A 12,186-nucleotide genomic window follows, 5' to 3' on the forward strand; every position below is an offset into this window, starting at 1 on the left:
TCTAACTATAAGAAGAGAAGGGGCTATACCTTATTCCGATCTAGGATATGGTAACCCAGTAGAACTCAACCTTTTTGATACTTTACTAGGTAAAAAGAATATACCTATTCTTTATATCCTTCTATACTAATTATGATTATAAGGAGATACTTCCTAGTAATTTAAAATAGCGTTAAATTAACTACCTTCTATAAATCACCTAGCCTTTCTATAACTATATAACAGAACTCTTAAAGATAAAGGAAGTAACTACCTACCTTACCTTTAAGATTTATAATACCCTCTTTAATCACTTCGACTAGATAGAGGTACTACTAAAACGGAAGCATGCTCCGTAGAAGTCAGAAATACTAAGTACACTTATTACTGGCTACGAAAAGCTAAGTAAGTACTATATATAAACGACCGGTTATAAAGGAGACCTCTTTACTATTAGGATAATACTGGCCCCTAATAGTCGACTTTAATTCTTCCAGTTAGATGGCCGCTAGGAGCCTAAGTGGTATAATAAATACCGGAAATCCTTCTAGGATATATTAGCGCCCTATTAAGAATGCCTTACTTTAGGCTAGGGGTCAGCTAATATACTAGCTATAATACCGGCTAGCTTTAGGCTACACAGGCTACTAAAGAGTAGGTAGAAGTCTATAAGACCAGCCGTTAATAAGGCAGCCTAGTACCTTAATAGCGGTATATAATACCTTAGTCTTCCCTACTATTTTACTATACTATGCTGACCACTCTTTACCTTAGACCTTATTAATACTAAGCCTCTGCAGTTCTAGTAGGAGAATGAAACTCGTTTTCCTACAATTATATAACTTACCCGCGATATCCTCTTAATACTAGTAACTAGGGCTGGTATTAAGCGACTCTTTAATACTATACGGGATATTTGCTATTATCGCTGCGGTCGCCTGAAGTCTGAGATAATTAAGGAGCTTATACTCTACCGCTATACAACTAAGTTTAGTATTAAGGATACTGAGATAAAGGAATTGCAGTAGTTACTTAGTCTAGTAGAGGCTGAGGTTGAGAAGGAGGAGAGTGCTGACTTTCTAGAGGATAGTAAGTATAATCTAATTAGTGATAATAAGGAGGAGGAGGAGAAGGGGGGGGAAAGCGATAGGATACAGGAGGTATCTCCTTCCTTCCCAGCCGGTAGGGATAGGGGCAGTAATAGCAATAGTGAGATAGAGGGGTTTTAGCTAGATTTGCCAGAGCCTACTACTCTATTTCGTGTGTCTTAGAGGAAGCGTAAGAGCAGGGTCGACGATGATTATACGCATTATTAGAATATATTAATAGTACTGTCTTCTCAATTTTTACTACCTTCTTTGAATTTTCCTGGTATTCCTACCGTAACTAGGATACGTAATAATATAGGTCGGAAATGCATTAGTTATGCATCTGTGCGCCAGAGGCCTATTTGTATTATGTAAGGCCCATATAGGCCCCCCATCGTGGGCTATGGGCCCAGGGTATCGGCCCATAATTTAGTGTAGGCCGAAGAAGTGAGCCCAAAGCCCAGCCCATTGGTGGGCTGGGCTAGGCTGGGCTATAGGCCGGGTGGGCTTTGCCGATGTCTAATAATAGATATAGAAGTTTCGAATACAGGTCACACTTATAGTTCTCTTTAATAACTATGGCTTCCTCTATAAGTTATATAAATTTAGCTAAGAAGTCAGTAAAATCTTCCTTAGGTTTTATCTTGAGTTTATGGTAGGCTATATACACTTCTATATAATAATTCGGGTTTACAAAGACAGTACAGAGGTAGATAATGATATCTTCTACGTTAATATATAGGTTATTTAAGGTTACGCTTATTTATAGGGCAATATATAGCTGTACTTTACCTTTATATCGGCTTTATATATACAGCTTCCGGTAAACTAGTAATAGGTAGTAGTTAGCATTCGCTTTAAGTTTCTATCTAATAACCATTTCCTATATTTCGAAACGGACTTCCTTTCTATCCTTTAATATTAGTATATTAGGTATCTTTATAGATTTCTAGCCGGTAACTCCTATGATCGGTATATTACTTTAGGCCCAATTCGTTTCGCTCTAAGTAAGAATAAGGTAGTAGGTAAGGTTATCGCACTTATATATAGTAATATCTCTATAAGTAGTAGCCTTATCGTATTCTTCTATAGCTTAGTTACATTCTATTATAAGGCAATCCCTTTCTATATAGAATCGATTATATTCCTCTATAATTTATTTAATAGCTTCCTTAGACTTTCCATTCTCTATAATCAAGATTTAGATTTTATCTTATATTATCCGGTTATTGTCTTCGACTATTTAGAACCGATTAGCTAGCTTAACGAATTGTTCCTTACTAGGAGTTATATATATAATCTCTTAGATAGAAGGAGTCGAAGGACCCTCCTTAGGGCTATTATATTTAATACTTTTAATTAGATCCTATATTCCAGTAGGAGTTAGGGTTTTAAGGTTTATAGCTTCTTCTATAAGATAATCCGGCACTATAGGTTATTTTCCCTTACTAATCGCGGCGATCTATTATAGTAGAACTATAGCTAGTCCTATTCTAGTTAGTTTTAAGATAGGTAGGGTGAAACCGGACTAGGACTAATCGTAATAATTGTCTATGCAGTTATATGGCTTCGAAAGTTTGGGTTTAAGGTGATACTTAATATTATATTACGTGCTAGGTTCTCTTTAATAAAAGAAGTATATTACTAATTAAATATCAAGTATAAAGAAGAAAGGAAAAGAAAATAAAACATAAATTAACAAACAGGTCTTTATACCCCTTCAGGGGCATAGCCCTATCCTCGCTTATCCCAGATAGAAGGTACAATTACCTTATACAAACGAGAAGGAACGACCAACGGTACGATCCCAAACGGGAAGGTACGAGTTCCTCTAGCGCCAATCGTGACACTAGTAGTTTATATAAAGATATAGACCTCTATCTTTTTTTAGTATAAAAAGGATTGGTATACCTATAGGGCTTTTTAATAGTTAGATTTACTTCTTTTTAATATTATCTATAAGATAAGCCTATAATTCCTTAAGCTCTATTCTAGAGAGAGGATAAATTAGTCTATAAAGAGGGGTTTTACTTTCTTTAGTTTTAATTATATAGTTAGATAACTTAGTTTATAGGAGAGTTCCTACCTTTTTATAATTAAATATATTAAGATATACCTCTAACTTAGGTAGAATCTTAGATATATTAAGATAAGTATAATTTCTATCTTTATCTAGTAACTAGATTTCTTTAGGTAATTTAACTAAGGTATAAATAATAGCTATATTTTATAATACCTTTATAAACTTATATAGATTTATTAACTTAAAAGTTTTAACCCTAAACTACTAATAATTTATACTTAATTATAGGATAATATTAAATTTATTAATAAATATTCTAGATAGGAGTATAGGGCTTCTTTCTAAATATAGATCTCTTTCGATACTAATATATAGTTATTTTATAACTTTTTCGGTACCTCTAGAATCTTTTATAGTAAATATAACCTAGTATATACTATATATATATAACTTTTCTAGGGAAATTCCTTTTAGTAGTAAAGAGGATAATAGAGTAGTAGGAAGTTTTTAGTTATAAGTAAATTCTTTACTAATAATATTATATTCTATAGTAGTATTAAGATCTATATATATTTTATTACTATTTCTAAGGGTAATTAGTATATATAAGTATATAGCTATCCTAATAAATAGGTATTAAGCTAAGATATTAGGATTTACTCTAGCTCTTTTACTTTTCCTAATACTTAGGATTTACTTCCTTTTATTATTTAAACTAATATTTAAACTATAGCCTTTTAGGGATACTTATTTACCTAATAATCTTTATTACTATAAAGGAAATATATCCCTATTATAGTAGCTTTAGTAGTATTTCCTTTTTCTATTATTAAGGTAGCGTTTATTTCTAAGGCTTTAGATTTTACATTTTAATATCCCCTATATCTATAATCCCTATATTAACCTCTTCCTCTACTATGGTTTCCTCTATATCCTTCCCTAAAAGTAGTAGGATTAGTAGTAGAGGAGTTAGATTAGGATCGATTTAAGGTTATTTTATTAGGGTTTTCCTTCTACTTCTTTAACTAAAGCTATTATAATTAGTCTTTTCTTTTTAAAGGTAGAAAATAGATATAGAATAGGGTAGATATTAGTTTTAATATTTCTCCTCTAGTTTTCGGTAAAGTACTATTACTAGATATAATTATTATATCTCTAAGAGGTTTCTATAATTTTATAAAAAGGGTTTATACTTTTTATTCTTTAGTAGTTTCTAGTAAATAACGCTCTAGCGATTTAAGGTAGGTTTCGAAGATACCTAGATCTTAGTATATATATATTTCTACTTGATTAAATAGGACTAAAATATTAGTAATAATATTATAGGAATTTTAGAGTAGGGTTTTAGTCTAATCTCTAAACGCTTCCTAATTTCTTATATCTTTAGGGTTATTTCGCTTATAGATTACCTATTTTCCTTTATAGTCTATATAAAGGAAATTTATAATAGCTAAAACTTTTTATTTTCCTAAAATATATTTCTTTAGGGCTCCTTCGAAAAGGGTATTAAGGTTATTTAGCTAATTTTCTCTATTTTTAATACTATAGTTCTTCTTAAATATTATAATATCTCTTTTAATCTCGCTCTTCTAACTATATTTACTCTCCGATATCGAATTACCTTTATTTCTAGGTTAGTTCAATTCCTTTTCCTTCTAATAACTCTTAAGTTTTCTTCGATTTACTTTAATAAGTTCTTTAGTAGTAATAAGTTTTTCCTAAAGTACTGCTTTGGTTTCGAGGGCCTGGATCCTTTCTTAGATAAGTCGGGTAGTTTCTGCGGTTACCTTAGGAGGGTTAGTTTGATTTTCCTCTATTTTATCTCTTAGTTAGGACTGATTCTTAGGAATTTTAGTATTTCCCTAGGATTACTAATGAGTTAAGGGAGCTATTATATCTCAGGTAGTTAAAGAAGAAGAATTAGAATTGTAATAATATACATTATATAGGTATAAGGCCTATTAACCAGGTAAGATATAAAGGGCTTAGTAGAGGGAATACAATATATTAATAGTATATCAAGACTAATTCTTACTAGTCTTAAGGGGGGGCCCTAGGGGGTCCCTATCTATAAGGAAATCTATCTGCCTATATTCATATGACAAACCCCTTACGAATCGACATCGGAATAGATATATGACAATATAGACATTCCTTCCCGAGCCTATGTAGACTTACATGTGTTTTCCTCTTATACGGATCTTTATCCATTACACTATTATAGGTAGTCTTCTTTTCTTAGTATTTACTGTTTAGAACGTTAAAGACGTTATACTAATCATTTCTATACTTATTTTTAACTTCTTCCTATTTTAGTATAATTGGTATAACTGGTCGATCTGGTTCCTTTTCTAGTTTAGGGTTATAATAATCCTAAATATTATATATTTAGGTAATGGCCTAAATGGTTATAAGCTATAGTACCTAATTGGTCGAATCCTTTAAAATTACGCGAGAAGGTATTGCGGAGAGAGGATAATAATCTACTATGATATCTGAATCGCAGTCCTAAACGAAATTCCGATTATGATTAGTTATTATTACTTTTAGGGTCGAGTCTTGTTTTTAGGGGTATCCTGGTATATGGCCAGGTATCTCAATGTTAACTAAATGGCGTGTCCAAAATAGGATAAAAGGTTGAAAAATTGTAAGAGTCAAGTTTAAAGCAATTCTGGGCTCATAACTAACGGAAAAACGGTGGTAAGGCGATTGTATATATGGCAGAAAAATCTTAATAAATTCTCTAACTCTCTAAAAATAACAATAGTCCTAAAACATGACAATCTTGTGGACAACTTAGTAATCAAAATAAACAAAACAAAATGAAAGGATGTTTTTCGGGCGAAAAACTGCGGGACTGGTTTTTCGGGCGAAAAACCATCTGAGTTGGTTTTTCTGCAGAAATACCAGCCTGGTCAGTCACGTGACCCAACTGTATCAGGAATGAAAAATAACAGTATTCATCCTAGATTCTGACATATACTGAACCTTGGGATGAGAGAATGCCTCGAGTAGTATGGTATGGCCTTAGTAACTTGTTTTGTATTTGATTTTATCAAAGCAGTCGGTTTCAATGTGCAAGTATGAGCATCTAAGGTTCGCTTAAGGTTCTGCAGAGTACATACAAAAGCACCGCTTACTGACAAATCAGACAGGGTAGTCCACTGTGCTGACCGGGGGCGACAAAAATGCTCAGACGTTGAAGCCCTACTCTGCAATTGTCCAATCACTAGGGTTTTTATTATCTCTGTGGCCTTTTGGTGGCTTGTCTAAGCTCCCTGTTGAGTGGAGGTGATCTAACCGGAACTGTAGCTTAGCTATAAACCATTTCTTGGTATCTCCGCACTGTAGCCACTCTTCCCCACTCATATACGTGGAGTCCGAAGACGTCTTTTGTCCGCAGCCGTTCTGGCAGCCTTCGATTGCACCAGGCCATTCGTGATATCTGCCCCGCTTATCCCTCCTGCCATCATCTTGCTCGTTTAGTCGTTTAACGTGGGGATTCTATTGTGTCAGGAGTGGTGTCGTCGTGCAGTTAAAATTTGTTCCTCGAAGATGTCGAACGATTCTAGCGATACCTGGCTCCTTTTAATGGTAGGAAAGTCCATTTGGATTGGGGCGGTCGTCGGATTTGCAAATCCCTAGGATTTCGGAGGTGAACCGAGCCTCGTAAAGATAAGTTTCAGGTCAACCTGACCTTTTCCTCGGGTTCTTTCATTTTCAGACGCTGTCTCATCCAGTTTCTCGTGCTAGCTCCTTACGTGTTCTGATATTCAGTATGAGGCTACGCACGACAGCCGGCTTTTGCCTGGAAGAAACTAGTAATTTCCCCGGGTATGAGTTTAATGATTTCTGTATGAATTCATGAATATCTGAAAAGACTACTAATAAGACATAACAAGGCTGCGGTCGGGTATTTTTTTTTATACTACCAAGATATAAGTGGAAGAGAAAAGCAGAGCACTGAAGTACGGACTGAAGGTAGCCCGATTAGGTCAATGGTCGTGGCGATCACAAAACCCTCGTAATGGAGGATTGCACAAACATTGGCAAATCAATCTATCAGACATGTCTACGCACATTCAAACGTGATACACAATCCACAGTTTCAAAATTCTATTCTATTGAGTCAGACTTTGATTGACTCGGCAACTATGATTCGACCCCATTTCACGGCACGATAATACCGTTGCATATAACGCCATCCTGAGCGAGCATGATACCATAAACCCCGCATCTTTGAAATAGCACAGTGTATGGCATAGAGCACTATAAGAGTACATTGTAGATAGGTTTTATTTTGAATTAGGTATATAAGTATACTCTTCTCGCCTGGGATATCATCCTTCATCCCTATCCTAAAACAAATATGGCTCCCTCAGCTATAGAACAACAAATCCCAACCGAAAAGGCCATCATCAAACCATGGAGCCGACCTGCACCTACTAATGAGAAGCTTGATTGGGCACCACTAGTTGAGATCGATCTTTCTCGTTTCGACGAACCCGGCGGTAAAGAAGAGCTCGCAAAGCAATTGTACGATGCTGTGACACGAGTCGGATTTTGGGTAGTTGTCGGACACGGACTCGATGACGAGCGCATCCTCCGCCAGTTCAGTATCGGAAATGCATTTTTCAAAGAGAACCTCGAGGAAAAGCGAAGCTTCGAATGCAATTTCGCCGAAGGCGAGTATTTCGGCTACCGTGAAAACTCAAGGTGGATTGGAGAAACGGGCGTGAAAGACAACATAGAAATGGTACGAATTTACTTCACTATATCGTGGATTGAATTTGACTAACATGTCCAGCTCAATATTCCCAAAGCTATTCCAGAATGGGATGATGTTCCCAAACACAGGATCGTCCGTCAAAACTACGACGAGATTGCCAGCTTCCATCGAGATCTTTTCGACAAGGTTGTCCGCAAGCTGTTTGTCTTGATGGCGATTATCCTGGAATTGCCGGAAGACCACCTAGTTCAGGCTCACGCCTATGATAAGCGTTCCGATGACCACCTGCGATACATGATCTACAACACGCGCACTCAAGAGGAATGGGACAAGGCACAGGGATATACCAAGGGCGGTCACACGGACTTTGGCAGCTTGACGCTGCTCTTCTCGCAGCATGTTGCGGGTTTGCAGATCCGGACATCGGATGGGGAATGGAAATACGTGAAGCCTGTGGAAGGGGGGATTACATGCAATATTGCTGACACGTTATCGTTCCTTACCAATGGCAAGTGCTCCTATCAGTTGGTGCGAAAAATATCTCGCTAACATAGGGTGACAGGTTTCCTCAAATCGACGATTCATCGTGTCGTTACACCTCCCAGAGATCAGATCGATATCCCCCGCCTTGGGTTGCTCTATTTCTGTAGACCGGGTGATGACACCGTGATGAGAACTGTGCCCTCGCCTTTGCTTGAACGTCTTGGTCTTCTAACCGAAGAAGACAAAAGCCAAAGCAAGCCTGCTCCTACGGGGACTGAGTATGTTCGAGCTCGGGTGCGGGATGTTCATCATAAAACTGTGATTGATCGTCGGGAGAACACTTCGTTTGAGTTCAAAGGACTGAAAGTGCCCAACTATTATAAGTGATAGATTGGCGGTGATGAGAGGACTGGGTTTACCAAATTCTATTTCCATGCCTATTTCTGATAATTATGAGGTGGTGATAGTATCAGGAGTCGAGAAAAAACCAGAAGATGTAGCCGGTGACTCTGGTATATATTACCTCGTCGACAAGGCATCATATTACCGATATCATCTGCGACAGGTCATATTCAAGGAAACTCACGTGGCATAGACACTTTGTACAGGTGATATGAGCAAAGGATAAGATTTCTGTCTTCTAGCCTAAGGCACATGACCCAAGCACATCAGCCACAACCCCGCAGTGAGTCATGTATAGAACTGTAAGAGCCTCAGACAACTCGGTAATTAAAGTATGTCAGAGTGTGGATATCATGATCTTCGCAGCCTGGTCAACGTGTACCTCACTGAACTGTCCAACTATGCTTAATGAAATAATACGATGTCTCAGTACATAGTTATGCATTCTATATTAATTTCCTGGGAACTAAGTAGTTGTTTCAGTAAGATATTCATATTTCAATTCAATTATCTACCTAATCCCAAGAGTGGGAGCTATCTAAGAGTGTAAGGCTCACAGCCTTGTCCCGAAAAGGGCGCATTCCAACACAGCATACCAAAGACAAAGGAAAATTGACAAAATATCAAATCGATCGAGACAAGCTTCTCCACATCAAAATGAGTCACAGGAACAGCAGCCAATAAAGGCAGTAAAACGAAAAAAATACATGCATGAACATCGTCGACTTTCCGCATCCGTGATTGGCCAATGTCTCCACACCTGCATCTCCTTCCGGGATGACTGCAGCAATGGGACTTGGCCAAGCCTGCAGATGATTGCACACAATCAAAACAATTGATCGAGTCACAATCAAGTCGGGGTCCGAGACTGGGAGGTCCCGCAAATCTGGGACGCCGACGTGCACTCGAGTCAAAGATCAAAGCTGGAAAACAGAAAGTGAATTTCCGAGGGCGCATCCGGCAGGCCCTATCAATCCAGACTATCAAAGACTAGGGTATGGGGGGTTGGGGTTGGGGTTGGGGTTGGGGGTATGTGTATGCCTGTAATGTGCTAGTTGCACAATACCGGTCAAGACCGTCTCGCGGTCAAATGGGTGTGGGCAATCAATGCCCATCGAGAGTGAATTGGGGTTTCTTCAAAGCGATTGGGTTGGGGGTTGTGTATAATCGTAATCAGAAAACAGAGTCGGAATACCTTTCCAGGTACAGACAGGTATATGTTCAACGGTGCTTGGGGGAGCCGTCAACGTACCACCGAGGAGTCTCGTAGTGGCGCTCCACACGCTCTTGTCGGTCAGCGCCGTACAATGACCCACGGCTAGAGGATGGGCGGCTGGGAGATCCGCCGGGCGAGCGGTACATGATGGAAGTAGGGGAACGAGAAAGGCGAGGGGCCCTCTCGACGAGCTGGTAAGTCTCGGGGGACATGGAACGAGGACGAGTCTGCTTGCTGCTGACCTTGCGAGCTGTGACGGTGTAGGTCCGGTCATAGCTCGTGGACTGGGTGGTTTCGACTGGTTCCTGAACGACAATGGGCTTCTCGCGGATACGCAAGCCTTGCTCGAGGGCTGTGAGAAGCTCGCAGGCAGCGAAGGCATCTGCGGGCAGCCTCACCCGGATTGACTTGCCACTCTCAAAGTCAACAGTAGAGAAGTGCTTTCCGCTTTGGCTGAAGATGTAGTTGCGAAGAGTGCGGGCGCGAGTGTTGCCTGACTCGCAGAGTGCGCCACCATCCTTGTATGTCTGGACGGCGTGAGCGCAGTTGCGGCACCGGCTGGCGTGGTTCTCAAAGTCCTGGACCACCAGCCTCTCATCGGCATGGAGCTCACGCACAAGCGCCAGAGGATCTGTTATCTCGATTGGGGCAGGCATTGTCTTGGTGCGGCGTAGTCCAAATAGGCGTCGTTTCAGACTAGAACGGGGAGGAGATTTCTCCGTGGAAGTCAAATGAGTCGAGCGATCAACGGTATACGAGGTCGAGCGGAAGGGCGACACGGTGACTGATTTATGAGGGTCACGCGAAAGCGGTAGATGATCACCGTATAGAGATGATCAGATGTGAACTCCAAGGCAATGGATTGGAATGTAAAATGTTCAAATGTATGTCAATGTATGCCAATGTATCAATGGATGTATATTGAGGAAGATATTCTAGAGTAAAAGGCAGGGGGCCCCGGTCATTATATACTAAATGAGTATCATGCAGAGTCTATAGATGGCGTCCTGGCGCCTGGAGGGTCTGGTGTCTGCTGGTGGGGCCTGAGATCTGCGATACCTTCGTGGTACTTGGCCCATTCACGCTAAACAGACGGGAAATGCAGGTATTATTCTTGTAATACGTCTTCTCTGTATTGTCCGTACTGGCTGAGGCTGTGCTTTGTGTTTGTCATTTGCTTGATTGGGCCTGATCCTCCCAATTCACAGTTAACTTCACCACAACCTACACTATTTCCCTTTCAGTCCCCGACACTATTTCTAAGGCTTGATTTATTTGTATAGCCTGATCCCCATGACATCAATCATCTTACTTGAGAGTTTTATTACGCAAGTCATTCACCGAAAATCGTGTGGCTCATGTTTCTCGTTTTTCTGCGTAATGACAAGGGTCTCGTGCCCCCCTGTTCCCCTCCCCTCCTCTGAGAACAGGCCTCGAGTTCGCGTCATTTGCAACCCTTTGAACGTCCAAGGTTGACACTCCGAAATAGAATCTCAAGATTCAACCAGAGCCAGTACATTCGGAAGGAGGTGTTTCATCGCAGTGTTCCCGCCCACTCATTCCCCACGCTCATAGGCTCCCGCAACCGCCGCATTGCGATGAGCGTCTACCGAGACAAATCTGGAACTCCCTAAACCACTTCAATGGGACTTTGAGCATTGTTCTCTTGTTCCGTTTTTGGAGATACTGGAGTGTTTCAAACTATCTAAGAATAGTGCTCGGACTCGGATTCTTAATTTTGGACCCCAATATTCGGGGATTCACACCAGCCTCAATTACCCCTCTCAGCTGCAAGCCGAAAGATATACAACAGCTCCCATCCAGTGCTTTTTCCAGTCTATCCCCAATGTAGGATGACTGCTCAGCCTCGGCCACTAACTTCACAATCTCTGATCTGTGATTCGATACACCAGCCACTGATGTCTTCTTTTACGGAAACTGCTTCCTCACAATGTATCCCTATCGCTACGCCACCGGCGTTCAAGCCAAGAGTTTCTATTCGATCACAACCTTGTTTTCGATATGTTTCTATGTCTCCATTCACGTCGCTTGGCGCGCGCGCCAGGCTACCATTTCTTCGATGCATTCTCTTTTCCCCTCCCTAGGCATCATAAGCCACGTTGTTGATACCAAGGGGCCCGAGCCTCCGATTGCGCGACCACCTCAAAGAGATTGTTATTTTTCCTTACTCTGTTTCACCAAGCGCCAACGGGCTGTCTATCCACAGATCGGCCGTCTATTCATGGACCATCATGAGACGTCCCTC

At 40.0% G+C, this 12,186-nt stretch overlaps 3 protein-coding genes across 3 annotated transcripts; 2 read left to right on the forward strand and 1 right to left on the reverse strand.

Moving 5' to 3' along the window:
• Nucleotides 1-480: 480 nt before the first annotated feature.
• Nucleotides 481-1,208, forward strand: N7518_004957 (uncharacterized protein; the record flags this gene model as incomplete). The annotated part of the gene is given in 3 exon segments (XM_057185884.1): nt 481-502; nt 850-1,003; nt 1,016-1,208. The coding sequence occupies 3 exon segments, from the start codon at nt 481-483 to the stop codon at nt 1,206-1,208; spliced, it is 369 nt and encodes a 122-aa protein (XP_057042654.1).
• A 6,251-nt stretch (nt 1,209-7,459) lies between these two features.
• N7518_004958 (uncharacterized protein) lies at nt 7,460-8,689 on the forward strand (the record flags this gene model as incomplete). The annotated part of the gene is made up of 3 exons (XM_057185885.1): nt 7,460-7,846; nt 7,898-8,343; nt 8,374-8,689. The coding sequence occupies 3 exons, from the start codon at nt 7,460-7,462 to the stop codon at nt 8,687-8,689; spliced, it is 1,149 nt and encodes a 382-aa protein (XP_057042655.1).
• A 1,236-nt stretch (nt 8,690-9,925) lies between these two features.
• On the reverse strand, nt 9,926-10,576 carry N7518_004959 (uncharacterized protein; the record flags this gene model as incomplete). Its single annotated transcript, XM_057185886.1, has 1 exon — nt 9,926-10,576. The coding sequence occupies one exon, from the start codon at nt 10,574-10,576 to the stop codon at nt 9,926-9,928; it is 651 nt and encodes a 216-aa protein (XP_057042656.1).
• Between the last annotated feature and the right edge of the window lie 1,610 nt (nt 10,577-12,186).

The sequence above is a fragment of the Penicillium psychrosexuale genome (genome assembly GCF_028828465.1).
Source record: "Penicillium psychrosexuale strain IBT 29551 chromosome Unknown utg000003l, whole genome shotgun sequence".
Lineage (NCBI taxonomy): Eukaryota > Fungi > Ascomycota > Eurotiomycetes > Eurotiales > Aspergillaceae > Penicillium > Penicillium psychrosexuale.